At 40.5% G+C, this 14,491-nt stretch overlaps 1 protein-coding gene across 1 annotated transcript; it reads right to left on the bottom strand.

Moving 5' to 3' along the window:
* Nucleotides 1–59: 59 nt before the first annotated feature.
* TXNL1 (thioredoxin like 1) lies at nt 60–14,252 on the bottom strand. Its single transcript, XM_042831232.1, has 8 exons — nt 14,080–14,252; nt 12,582–12,678; nt 11,440–11,613; nt 9,432–9,554; nt 9,019–9,088; nt 7,992–8,164; nt 6,750–6,854; nt 60–304 (listed from the first exon to the last, which is right to left on the bottom strand). Exons 1-8 carry the CDS (start codon nt 14,175–14,177, stop codon nt 275–277), a joined length of 870 nt encoding a protein of 289 aa, XP_042687166.1. The 5' UTR covers nt 14,178–14,252; the 3' UTR covers nt 60–274.
* Nucleotides 14,253–14,491: the final 239 nt, after the last annotated feature.

Genomic DNA, 14,491 nt, shown 5'->3' on the forward strand with positions numbered 1-14,491 from the left:
CAGCCCAGCTGGGCAGTTCGAGAGGAACAGGGAAGAGTCACAGTTACCAGAACAACAAATTTAAACTTGGCAAAAGTAATGAATTTTATTTACAAATACAGGTAATGAGGATTACAACAGAAACACTACCGAAACTCCATCTCAAAAACAATGATTTATTGGTAATGGCATTAAATGGAGTCTCAGGCTATGGTCAAGCAATTATCCAGGAGCTGTAGAGAGAAGTGAAGATCTCAGCTGGCTGCAATAAGGCCTTCCAGTGCCTTGCACATCCTCAGTGGCTCTCTCCTTTTTTGCCAACTACCTGATAGAGGAAAAGACAGACAGTGGCAATGAGTGGTGAACCCAGCAAGCGGCACTGGACTTTTTTTTTTTAGTCAGCATCAAAAAATCAACAACCACAACATTTTTCAACTACATTAGTGCAGCTGAGCATGCACTGCTGCATGTGAAGAAGCTGTGAATCCCTCTGAGGTGCTGAGGGCTGCAAGACACAAGAAACTCTTATCTTCAGTGTGAATAAAAGCAGCAAAGTATCAGTCTCACTTGAGAAGAGTTAGAAGACAGGAACTGCACAACACATCACATTTAGAAATGTTACACACCCAGCACTGGACCTCAGAATGCTCTGTGAAATAACACAGCAGGAAGAGAACCACGGGGTGCTCCAATAATGTTTGTTCCTTTCCCTTGGTGACCCTACTGTGTAAGTGCCTGACAGCATCTACCTTACCATGCAGCTCAAACCTGAGGAGAGATCTGGATTTTCAGTTATTCTTAGTGAAAACATTATTCCTTAGGAAGACCACTCCGAATCTCCAATTCTACAAACCCCACCAGCCATCTCAGCACTTCTCATTTGCAGAGATTACCACTGCCACCACCAGACTTTGGTGAGATTTGCCAGCCAACAGCAAGGGAAACACCAGCACTCTATATTCTGCCATACAAGCTTACAGTTAGCACGGCTCATTAAGGAAGGGCGTTGGGTCCCGTTCGTTACAGATACTGGACACAGGCATCACAGCAGGAAGTGATGCAATTTTAGTCATTTTTCTGAAAAGGTAATCCCAGTGCTCTTCCCGACTCTAAAATTAAATACCCATTTCTAAGTCAAAACAGAATAAAAAGGAAGCTTTAAAACTTCGGACTTGAAGCTGCAGGAGACCTTTGTCAAGACACCAATTGCCAACTCATTTCCATCTAACCAAAGTAGCACTTGGAGCTACGACAACGTTTTGTCTGAATTAGCTTGAATAGAGGTTACAGAATCTACATTAATGGAAGATAAGATTTCCAATTACTACTCGAAGTTGAAAACTAAGGAGTAAAATCTCTCTTGTGCTCTGATGGACTCCTAGAGCCAGTATGTTGAGTGTTAATTACCTCTGCAACTAAATGACAATATACCACACAAGATTCCCACAGGCAATAGTGACGTACAGAACTGTAGGAGTACCATACCACAGACAAAGGATGAAACCTCCACAACCCTGACTTAGAGAAGTCCCACTCCTGGAAATACTCTTCCCAATTCTTCCCCTTTTCTTCCATGTCTTGGAGGGAGCACTTCATTTTGTCTTTAGAGTATCCAACTGCTTTTGGTGAACTGAGTTATCACTATCAGAAAGTAATTCATATCTACTGATGAAAAGCACTTTCAAAAGACCAATTTCATCTCCCAGGAACCCCTGACCAGAAGCCCTTCACCATGCTGTGACCTCAACTTAATGCTCAGTGTCAGGAAAACTCCACTTGTCAACGTAAGAAAAAAAAAAATAAAAAATCAGAAATCCAATCATTCACGTTAAGATCCAATTAATCAAGTTAAAAAAAATAAAATAGTTAATCTGACAAGAAGCAGTATTTATTCCTTGTGTTTCCAAAGCAAACTGTGTTCAGACACAGAAAAGCAGAAAAAAAAAAAAAGAAAAAAGAAAAAAAACAGTTGGAAGATTAAAGATTAGCTGTTAGCAAGTGTATAACTTCAGTGAAAAGTATTGCAATACCAGTCTGAAGTGGGAATTGACAACACGCCCATGTGAATTATCTGTGAAAATTAATCATGTTGATACGGGTACTTTGTCAACACAGGTAAAAGAAACATTTTCTGACCATCCCACTGTACCTTCCCAAGAAGAAAGTGTGCATACAAACTTGCACCAAACAATCATCACTGATCCTTTTCTCAGGAATGGATCAATTTTCCAGCTGTTTACAGACATAACTGCCACTTAGCATGCTCCAAGATACTGGTCACAGCCCTCATTTCCCCTACAACAGAGGAATCTTTTGAAGCAGGTCCAGCAACTGGACTCACGCTGCTGCAGCATGATCAGGCCACCCCTGCACAAACACCATTTAGCTCCTTACTCTGCCTTCCCTGCTTAATTTCCTTTGAGCAAAGTGGGGAACAATAAAGAGAAACTGGCAGCCTAACTTCTTACTGCAGTCACACCAAAGTCGGACATCAATCTTGACTGAGATAAAGAAAAAAAAAAATAATCAAGTTTTCCGTAGAGCATTTCACAAACTCCATTACAGAATTCAAATCAAGCTGAAAAATGAGTTACAGACAAAAAAAAAAAAAAAAAAAAAAAGCTGTAAGAGTGTTAGATGGTGTGCTTTTAAAAATGTCAACTTTGGGATAGAGTACAGAGTTTGTGAAACTGTAAGAAAGGGAAGTGTTTAAGATAAGATTTGGATGGGGGGAGAGAAAGAAGACAGATGAGTTGATGCATCAGAAGGTAGAGAAGGCTGTCCCTGATTGCAGAAGGTACAGACATGGGTCTTGCATCAGTGCTGAGATTGTGAAAAGGGCGAAAGAGATGCTAGATAAGCAGAGGAAGCAAGGAAAGGGAGTATGCCACACCACACCAATCTGATTATTACTTTTTAATGTCTTCTGCATTTTTAGTTCTTTAGAAATGGGAAATTACGCTGAAAAACAAACAAAGAAAGTGTTACAAGAAAAACAGCAGCAAAGTGGAGAGCAGTAAGTTGTTCTGAAAAGCCTTGATTCAGGAGGAGACCAAGAAATCCCCACCTGCCCATATCCCCAGCCTCTAAAAAGGGGCAGCGAAGTTAAACCAGACATAAACAAGAACTCTATTGGCATTGAGTTGCACGGTCTTCCACAATTAATGAAATTTACCAGTGCATCACCTGGCTCACAGGATTTATGACTAAGCTCCCAGTCAGGAGTCAAAAGGTCACAGAACTTCACAGATGTCACTCAGCATCAGTTGCTGGTCTCTCAGTAGTTTGAGAAGCATCCAGGGCACTGGAAACAAACCTCAAATGTAACCTCCTATATCTTGAGTGCGGTCTGGTATAGGGCTGGGATTCTTTAATTCTGCCTTAAATCAGATCTCATGAAGACGAGAAGCAGAAATAATTTGGATTAAATTAAAAAGTCATACATTTACAGCAGGCTTTTCAAAAATTACTTCAGAATGTGAAATATGTATGGGAAGAAAATGTTAATTGCAATCTTCTGCTTCTGGGGGCCCTTTATTTAAGTAGGGCAAAGAGGCTGAGCTGTTCCCCCCATCACTTTCAGCTCTTACCTCACAGTTCTGCAGTCAGTTTATACAACTTCTCTCCCCTGTGACCCCCTTTCCTGCAACTCCAAAGACTTCCTCCCAGAGGATAAAAATCAAATTCAGCAGTCTTACTGATCAGGAAGAGGTCATGCTTACAGCCCTGGTGGTGTTTCAGAGCAACATGAGCAAATTCAAATCTTCCTAGACTGAAGGACACAGTGGTTGCTGTCACACACCTTAATAACCAATTGCTGAACAGTGAGCTGCTACAACCAACCCTGCGTTCATACCCCACTACATCTAGGTATCAAAATACATAGGGCTGATCCTCAGCAGAATCACTGAAACCCATGTTTTGCTCAGTGGTGGGTTTCTTTTTCCAAATTGAAAAAGAACATGTATAGAATCACCTGAGCAGCAATGATTTGAACGACAAAAAGCATGGCTGGACTCATGCTCGTGTCTACTTTTACATTCTAACGCTTCCATCTAGAAATAAGTGATTTTTACAAACTCTTCAAAAAAAAAAAAAAAAAAAATCAGGGGAAAAAGCACTTGTCCCCTCTTGTTAATTATGTTTCAATACTGCTTCTACCATAACTAGAAGAGAAATATGCTTTGCATAAGTGGACTGAACTAAGGCAGTGAGGCACCTGAAAGCAGTAAGGAGTGGGTCTTTTCGTCGATCATAGAAGACAAAAAGAAACATGAGGTTTCCCTGTTGATCTGTCAGCCTAAATATAACTAACACTCAACACTACATTAAGGTTCCATAGCTGACAGGACCAGTGGAAGTGAAGGAACAGAAGTTCAGATTCCTGAGTACTTTGGCTTCCACGTCCCATTTGCTATGACAACATATTTTAACATCCTAACATTAAACTACACGTTCCAGAAATGAATATTCCTATTTTGTACAAAGTTGAGGAGTACTTCAACCAGGAAAGGATTAGCAGCCTCAAAAGCTAGCAGTGTATGCTCTTCGGTGAGGAAGTTCTGAGCAGTTCTAGACATTCTGATACTACCAGTGCAGTGCTACCCAGCGCTAACATTTAAGAAAGATACAGGTCCTGTAAGCTGCTGCTTCCCTCCCTGTCCCTTCCAGTGAATGTCACAAATCACATTCCTCAGTAGTGCAAAGACATTCACACGTGAAACCAAAATAGTAACTAGTGTGGTATTTAACAGGCTACACAGCAGCTTTCAAGCAACTGCACTGCATTTAAAACCAACACAGACTTAAAAATGCCCTTGTTAACAACAAGCAGGTAAGACTCATTCTACTTTTTAATACCTTCATGAGATTTGTGTGCAAGTCAGAATGACAGCTCAGGCTGGAAGGGGCATTGAGAGACCATCAGTTCCAGCCCTTTGTGGAAAGTGTGCCAGGATGAGACCACCTGAGATGCCCTGTCCCATGGATTCCACCATGTGCCTGCAGAGTTTCAGGGATCAGTCGTTCTCACTGTCAAACCATTTATCTCATCTTGAGATGTAAACTCTGAGTGGAGCTGCATCTGTTGCTGCCTGTCTTCTCCGTGTGGCTCCTAGTGCAGAAGGGTCTCTTTGTTTAATGATTACCCTTAAGTACTTCAGCGTAAACTACACACAGACCTTAAAAAGTCTACCTTAGCTGACACTGACAGGAATAAGGCTGTTACAGCTTCAGACTAAGGAAGCATGTGAGCACTGCATCCAATTTACTGTTTTGTTCTCACAATTTAAAACATTGTAGGAAACATCATGTGGCTCACCACTAGTCACTAGTGCTCATGATATCCCACAAGAACTGTACATTGCTTAGCCAAAGGCACCTCTGTCAAAATTATCCAAGGAAAAAAATAACAGATTTAAAAGAGCGTGCCTTTTAGAAAATAAACTTTTGGAAAGCGGAGTATTTACGGAGTGTACAGAGAAATGGAACTGAGACAGATCAAATACTGAAACTATCAGTGTAAGAGTGCCACTTTCTTCCTCAAAATAACAGAGAAGTACTGCAGATTAATCACGTGACATTAAATAGTAATGGCAAAACCCACTGCAGGCTACAGTCCTGCTATCCTAAGTGCTTGTAAAAAAGGCTGTACACAACAACAACAAAAAAAAACACAAGCAGATTCAAAATGAATTAACCTATTTCTAGTTTTGAGTAGAACAGATGTGTTCCTTTAGAAAATTCTAAAATTGGTATCCATTAAACTTAGAGCATCTTTTTCAATGGCTTCATATTTCAGTAAGTTGGCAAAACTTTGTCAGGCATCTATTCATTAACATCATTACTCATTTTATTAAGTTTTAGAAGAAGATGTTAGATCAAGTTTTAACGTAAAAATCAGAGTACATAACGTGGCAACTGTTAGCAGTTTTAGTCTTCTGAAGACATAGGTGGCTTGTGGAATAAATTCTGGGTCTTTCAATGTCAATAGTCGCATGGGCCGCCCAGTTTGGAAGCAGTGGTGTTACAGCTCTATTTGTCTTTGTAAAGAGGGTAAGTCTTAAAGCAGTTTGTTTTTAATAGATACTACATTCTAAAGGAAAGCTGTAAGTAGCTTTGAAAGTTTCAATACTTTCAAACCCATTTCACATTCTCAAAAAAAGAAAAAAAAAAAAAGGAAATGAGAATGCTTTATCCTTCAGCATTTGTCGGCCTGAAGTCATACCATAGCAAGTTGTTTCATTCCCTGATCAGTGTTAAAAAAGTGTGTTTAATGTCATATTTACCTTGTGATCAATAATTTTTTGGATCTTGAGTTTACGTAGTGCTGCCTACTGAATAAATTCCATAAAATCCTTCACCAAAACAGCCACCAAGCCAATCACAAGGAGTCTGTCTATTTCATATGGAGACTTGCTTCCCTGCTTCCTGAGCACCAGCAGCATAAAAGTTTTGAAATCAAGGTACAGATCTCTCAGCTGTTAAGAAACAACACTGTCTATAGTGCAGATAACTGGACAGTTCCTCATGTTTTCAGCAGTTGATGGACACATTCTTACCTTTTTAAAAAAGACGAAGAAGCAGTCGATGAACAAAAACAAAGGCAAGACCAAAGAGCTGTTAAGATATAGCTGCATGTTTTGTTTCGGATGTTTTGTTTTGAAATCTACCTTAAGTTGCAAAATTACAACAACTGAGTGTATTTTAGTCAACTCTTTTCTGGATTAATTTAAAACATTTGTAAGTGCTTTTAAGAAACAAAGACTTACTCGCTTGAAGTCATTCATATTTGTTGCTTGGACTGGAGTTCCAATAAACGTGAAGTACATAATTCTTGTTGTCTCTTCATCCCCGTGATTAGACTGGACAAACAACTGAAAAATCCCAAAACACAAGCACTAAGGTGTGATGAATTCCTGAATTAGTGCATGAAGTGCTAGGCTCTCAGGATCTCTGAACTAACCACAGAAATGCTTTTTCCAATCATAAAGGCCTCATTACCCTCTGGAGAAGCAACTGTCCTCTTATTTTAAATGATTACATAGAATGCTGTTATTTTCCCAGTGGTTTACTTAAAAACATACACAGCTTGGAATTTCCCAACTTCCATTTCCAATCTGAGGACATATTCAGCCATCAAACAGGATATAAAGTCACAGTTCACTCTTCATTTAAATCTTACTCAAAAGAAAGTTCAACATGAATAGTCTTAAGGCCTCCATTTCTAAGTGTACCTTGTTACTACAGTCTGCATAATTACATGCTTTACAGCATAAACACTAGAACTACAAATTCATTTTAGCGATTGCTTTACTTACATGTCTTTGCAAAAATTTCTTTTACTTCATTACCTGTACTGAAAAGTCATGAGGTGGACAAAATGACTTTTTTTTTTTTTTGAATTCTTGAACACAAAATCCAGGTTCAGCTGGGAAACTTTGGAAACGTTACCGTGGGGTACATAAGCAGAGTGCAAACAAGCAGAACTTTTATTTGATCGCCCTATCACTTGCCTAGTGTTTGCACACTGTCCTGCCAAAAGCTAACACGGGATTTGATTAAATAATAAATACGTGGCTTGTATTTAACAGCATAGTTTTGTGGGGTGTAAGTCTACGTAATCCATCACCATTTCATCTGGGAGAGCACAAATTTGGGTTGCAAGGAGGGTGCCCTATCTGCACCCTACTTGCACACCACTTCTTGCCTCCTGATCTCTCCAAAGGAAGACAAGATGCCTCTCATGAAGGTATGATTGTAAAAATGCAGTAGGATTAAGCACTATGCTAAGTCCTGAAGAGGTGAAATGAACCATCTCTCACATGGTGGGTGAGAGATATGGCATGCACGTTGCCCTGGTTCACCCAAAATTTCAGAAATCCTTTGAGCATGAACAAACAGGACGCCATCAGTGATGAGCAACTAAAGACATCTGCAGAGAAATCAACATCACAGTGCTCTAGAAGCCTATACAGTTTTCAGCCCCAGCAGATCATACAGGATTTACTTACAGTTACACTGTTAACATTCTGAAATTTAACATAGCGAAGTTGGATAATGCCATCTTCTTTAATATCATCTGGTGTTAGCTCCAGGGCTTGAGTTGGTTCACTTCTTTCTGCTTCTTCAAAATCCATTGATCGAGGAAGGTTGATAAAGATTTTTATGTACTTTGGACCTTGTCCTGTGTCAAAATACAGAAGCAGGATTCAGATGCTTTAGTGTTTTTTCCTTTTTAAATGCTGCTCAAGAAGCCCTTCCTTATCTCACCATCTAAGTGCTATTCAAAAAAAGGCACAGACTTGAGATGCAAAAGGTACAGATCTGCCATCCTCACACCACTACTCTAGACAATGAAAGATATCAGAAGTTGAACTACTTGCCTAAGCTTCAGTGACAGAATTCCATGTAACAAATCCAACAAAGGTCTAAAAAAATTGTTTTTCTGTGTCACGTGTGACATTTATGTACATTGTATTCAATTTTGTAATGTAAACCAACCAAATATCAAAATTAAGCAGTTTTTCCGCTACTCTCACACTGAATTCCTGAACAGAGGTTCCCCTCACAGCATGTCCAAATATAGTGAAACTCTATTTGTGTCATACCAAATATAAGTGCACAAGGACAGAATAATGGTAATCAGAGAATCATCACAGACTCATAGAATGGCCTGGGTTGCAAAGGAGCACAGTGCTCATCTGTTCCAACCCCCTGCTGTGTGCAGGTCACCAACCAGCAGCCCAGGCTGCCCAGAGCCACATCCAGCCTGGCCTTGAATGCCTGCAGGGATGGGGCATCCACAGCCTCCTTGGGCAACCTGTGCCAGTGCCTCACCGCCCTCTGGGTGAAAAACTTCCTCCTAAGGAATGTGAGGTAATTTGTTGTTGATTTACACCAAGTTTACCTTCTGCAAATCCCAACACGATTTCAGTAAAAGGAACTAGGGACAACAGTAACATCTTTCAACATTTAAACTAAATGTGGAGAAAGCTCAGGTTTCCAGGACACAGTTAGAGACAGAGATACCTCACTTACCATTATCTGGACCCTGAAGTTTCATAGAATAAAGCTTGACTGGCTGACTAAAAGCAACAGTAATAAGCAGCTGAGGGGGAGAGAGGAGAAATTTGTTGTTAAATACTGTTTTTTTCATTCTCCAAACAAACATAGCACAATAAATAAGCCTAAACTTACAAATAAAATGTCATGTGTACATTCTCTATATTCCATACGTGCACTAGTCTGCCACTTTAAAGTATCAGTAAATGCTACTCTGCTTACAACTTTTCTTCAGAAATGTGTAGAAAATTGGAAATGCTACAATGAACTTTTACTTCATCCACCTACTGTCTCCACTCTTTTTCACACTGCTACAGCAATACAAGCCCAACTCATTAAAAAAAAAACCTGCAAACCAGTCACTGAAAACATCTTACTATCCAGTGTACCTGCTCATCACAATCCGATTCCAAGTACGTAGAATCTTTACGTAAACAATTATCAAATCCATGCTCATCACTTTCATTAAGACATTCACAGCCAGCTTTGTTGATAAACGGCATTAAGTCCATCTGAAAGGAAAAACAAAAGAATTGCTGACTGCACACATCTGCCACAAACTCACCCAAAAGTAGAAGGAATAAACGAAATTCTTCTCTGAGCTCATTATTAAAAAAAAAAAACAAACAAAAAAAAAAACAAAAAAAAAAAACAAACAAAAAAAAAACAAAAAAAAACCAAAAACAAACAAACAAACAAAAAAACAGAGCACACAGAAAACCTCAGGGATTTATATAAAAAAAAAAACAACTATGGGAACTTGTTGGATGGCAACTTAAACCACCCTTCTCACAGATATATGTTTGGTCCCAAAGAATAATGTTCTACTCATACTGAAGCCCCATATACTAGCTTTAAAATTACTACATATTACAATTCAGGTTGTAGCTTCACAATACAAACTAAATTAAAAAATAGGCTGCTTAGAGAATACAGTTCACTTCCTGTATCCTACTTCCCATAACACTAAGAACTGTGTTATTCCAAGTTAAACTACTTACTGCCTTTTACTTATCCCCACCCACACCATATAAAGTGAAGTGCAATGCATACAGTGGAATATTTAACACAGAGTGGAGCTGCAAGAAAATTCAAGTGACCTATGCCTTTGAAGTTTACCAAAAAGAGAAACGTCCATCTAGATTTTGCTCACATTTGTCTAATGGATATTGTCAGCACTGAATTTAAAATAGTTAACCTCAAAAAAAACACCAACAACCAGGTGTTGGACTGCACGTCATTTGGGTTTCTACAGATGCTCAAAATCAAGTTGAAGATGTTTGATTTTCTAACATGAAGGGATGCACACTAAACTGTGACATGACTTAGTTATTTGGTAAATTACATTTCACCTAACTGGGTTTTATTCTGCTGGCAAAACAGCAGGCAATCTCATTTAAGGAGTAACACTACACCAAGGACTGCTTGAAGAACACCATCTCAGATAACGGCTCTAGGAAAGTGTTTTGTCACATCAGAGCTCTCACTTACATGTTTCTAAGCACAGCTATCAGGTAGGCTTGTAATTTGAAGCACACAATTGCCTTGATCCAAGAGGAAAACAAGCAGGACATGAGAAATAATCTCCTCAGAGAGCAAATATTTAAGTGGATTGCTTTGCTCCATTGAAATTTCAGCCAAAAATTCAATTATCCTTATCAAGTTTTGATTTTTCTAGAATACAGGTCTAGATCATGTGATGGTAAGAAATCTATTCAAGAAAAAATATTTTAAATTATTAGAGAATAGTTAAGAACTAAGTTTTAGTTAAGTGATTTAGATGCAAGGTTTTAAAAATATCTTGTCTGAGAACATGTGGCCCACCATTTTCATGGCAAACTGCTATGCAGCTGAACTATTATGAAGGTTATTTCCTTCAAAGGATTTTTTCTTATATAAATAAGAAAGAACATTAAAGTGGCAAGCAAGAAAGAAAAACAAACTCCCAAACCACAAATCAGCCTACCACCACAAGAATAACAAAGAGGACTTCTTAAAGAACAACCAGAACAACTTTTCAACGGCTATGTCTAACTGTGTCCTTTACCATGGAAGATCTTGCACTTCAAAAATGTTTTGGGAAGACATATTGTGAAGCTCGAGAAGAAGAAAGAAACATAACACAAATCTGCAGATGAATCCTTATCATAAAATATGAAATCCATTGTTTTAATCACTTATGGCTATGTGCAGACATTTGTCTTAATATATTTTACAATTCTGTCACGTACATATTTAGTAAGCATGGTTAACTTTCAAATGTTGTCCCTTAAAGCCATGGGAGCTTGTAGGTTTCCCTACAGGAGCATTATTTGACCAGAGGATGTTTGGAAAGGAACAGAAAGTTTTAACAAGTCACGTAAATTTTAAAAAGAGACTCAGATAAAATATGCTTACATATCCTTTGGGAATATCTGTATCTTCATTATTTCCAGGATCATTCTCCAGGTGCTGCTTGATTTTTTCTTCTAACCCTACAGCATCTGCTCCTTGATATTGGTCAATCCGCACTTTGTTCCGAAAGAACAGAAACGTTGGTGTTGCTGAGATATTGTTGGTAGCAGCTGTTCCCTAGAATGCATAAATTAGTTACCAGTGTTCTCTAGCACACTATTACCAACATCAGGCAAAAACACTGTTTCACATGGATGAGAATGTACACATTAATATTAATCAAGCTACAGCAGCCCCAACATCACAGTTTTTCTTATACTGCAAGAACCTTCAAGTCAGACAACAACTTGAATTGAAATGCTTCAGATCCTCCTAATCTTTCCTACATTTAGGCATTCTTTCAAAGGATTTTGTGTTAGGTTGGTCAGTCCATCATAAAAATCCTACTACTCACATGCTCTTGAAGGTGAAGATCACCTCATTTCCCATGTTACAAGCATTCTTTACACCTGTGTTACTTCCCTTTCCAAAGGGATTCATGCACACCTCGAAGGGTGCAATCTTCCACTGTAGAAGGTGACTCCTATTTCACTTCTACCTGTATCTGTAGCACCCAGGTGTTTTTTTTCCCAAAACTTGCCATAATTCAGTGTTGTTTTAAACAGCGTTGCTACTTCTACACTCATCTCTCTTCATTATCATTTGCTTTTCTTGAACATTTGCAAGTTCAAGAAGCTTCCTTTCAACACACCACTGTTGATTTCTGCTAACAACCCTTAAGTCAATCAACAGCTTGTGTGCAACACTTGTCTGTTAAAAACAGACACATAGTACTTGAGAGGAATTACTGGCACTGACTTTGTAACTGTGTTACATCAGTAGAATGCACAGCAGGAACTGCTAAAGGACCAGCACATCTTTTTAAAGAAGGATATCAAACTGCTAATTGCAAGAATATTTTCCTAAATGTTTGGTCACATCTCTGTGAATAAAGTAATTTCAGATCAATAAAATTTCTTGTTAATCAGGAAACACATAAATGGACACTTATTATACTGATTAAGCAGCTTTCCTTCCAGTTCCTCAGTCACTGCATGGTCTAATTTTCCTCTTACAAAAGGTGAAATATGCTTTGGAATACTAACCTGGCACTGATGCACATCCACTTCCAAAAATGTTGCCTGAGGGTACTTGTTACTCAGAGCATTGAAAGCTGGAGCTATCCTTAAACAAGGACCACATCTGTGAAAACAAAATAAAATTCAACCTATTCTTTAAAAAAAAAACTCTTGACTCAAACTGAATCAGTATGTTCATTTTCTTGCTTTGGTACATGTTGGGTGAAAACAGCCAATAATCTGAATTGCACAATGCTAATTGCTACATAATACCACGTCATCATTACTGTGTTGTTATATGAATTACAGAAAGCTATGGCTGAGCTTTACTGCAGTACATATACAACAACCACAACTGCCTGTGGATCCAACCCAACCCCAATGACAGGCCCTGCAGCTGAAACAGAATCAACCAGCACCATTATCAGTTACCCCTATAAGCAAAGGTAAAAAATGCCTACTAAAGTGAGGTTATTTAGTAAATAAATCCTAAATCAGATGGAAGAAAATGAAACTGAGCCACTGAGCTAGTCCAACAGCTCAAAGAATGAGAGCAGGGAGAGGAAGAACTTAGAAGAGACAGAGACTGTCTAAACCCTGATGTTGGGTGAGCTTCTAAACATATAAGAAGATTGTAACCATTGTCCAGGTAAGCACATTGTTATGTGGCTGCTCCGGAGCTGAAACTTTGGGGTCAGGGGCCTGAACTTAGTGGGCAGTGAAGCCAAGCAGCTGCAGCTGTGATCCCTTTCTAGGGAAGGAAGCATTGGCAAAGCAGTTGGAAAAGAGGCCTTGCCCCTATGGCAGTGATGTCATGATGGGAAGATATCCCTGCAAGGATGAGTCGGTAAGTTAGCCAGGCAAAGGGGCCACCATGAAGAGAGATAAGCAGTACCTGAGGGAATCTGCTGAGCTGGCATTAACATACACCATTAAAATGAGCAATACCAATTCCTAAGATCCACACAACATCGCTTTTTTGCCTCGACAACAATATTACAGTAAGAATCACCCAGACTAAAGGAGTGAGTGGCCGTGTGGTGCTTGGCTAACAGGCTAAACCACAGCAGAACCATGCGTAAACTCTCTGAAACTGAATGCAACAAATCCAGTGCCACCTGTGGAGGACAGCTACATTAAAGTCCCTGCACAGGACGTGACATAGAGATGGCATAGTAAACCCTTTGCAGGGATCACAGGAGCTACTATTCACTGTGACAATATCGAGTCACAACGGCCGACTTCGCTGCGGGCATGAAGATGCAGCCACCTCAACACAGGAAGATCTTGACAACTTGTGCAAACGGCAGCGCAGCACCAACCCATGAAGAACCGCAGGCTATTCCTGCAGCAGCGCACAGACATCTCTCAAATCTCTAGCAAAGGGCTCCGGCCCGCTGACGGACACTCAGCCTCCCCTTCCCACCCTCACCCCGAAGAAGATCGGCCCTGCCGCCAGCGCCCAGCACGGCCCCACACCGACGGCGCTCCGCCGGCCGGGCCCGCGCCTCACGGCGCCACTCACCCCCGCATGGTGAACTTCACCACGGCTAGGCGAGAGCCGGCCGCGCTCAGCTCAGGCTGGAACTCAGTGTCGTTAGCGATCAGCTTCACGCCCACCATCCTCGCCGGACGGGGGGAGGCAGAAGGTGCCACAGCGGCGGCGCCGGCCTCTATCTGCAGCGTCACGGCGGGAAGGCGCGGCCAGCGTGCACCGCGCGGCGAGTCGCGCTCAACGCATGCGCGCTCTGCCACGCTTCTCCCTGAAGCACTTCCGGCCGCGCAGCGCAGCGCCTCTCAATTCTAGAGTAGGAGGGAAGCGAGAACGGCCATTTTGAAAAATGGCGCGCCGGAAGCGAGGCTGCCATCTTTGTAAGGGGCACGCCGGAAGCGATGCCACCATCTTTGTAAGGGGCACGACGGAAGCGAGGCGGCCA

Source organism: Centrocercus urophasianus, unplaced genomic scaffold (genome assembly GCF_019232065.1).
Source record: "Centrocercus urophasianus isolate 14NV4802_14NV808 unplaced genomic scaffold, USGS_Curo_1.0 seq_35, whole genome shotgun sequence".
Classification (NCBI taxonomy): domain Eukaryota; kingdom Metazoa; phylum Chordata; class Aves; order Galliformes; family Phasianidae; genus Centrocercus; species Centrocercus urophasianus.

Excerpts from the sequence above, each read along its gene's own strand:
- TXNL1 (XM_042831232.1), bottom strand. The coding sequence starts at position 14,177 with ATGGTGGGCGTGAAGCTGATCGCTAACGACACTGAGTTCCAGCCTGAG. Across the intron at positions 12,679-14,079 it reads GTGAAGTTCACCATGCGGGG|ATGTGGTCCTTGTTTAAGGA; the intron begins GTGAGTGGCGCC and ends TTGTTTTCACAG. Across the intron at positions 11,614-12,581 it reads TGGATGTGCATCAGTGCCAG|GGAACAGCTGCTACCAACAA; the intron begins GTTAGTATTCCA and ends TATGCATTCTAG.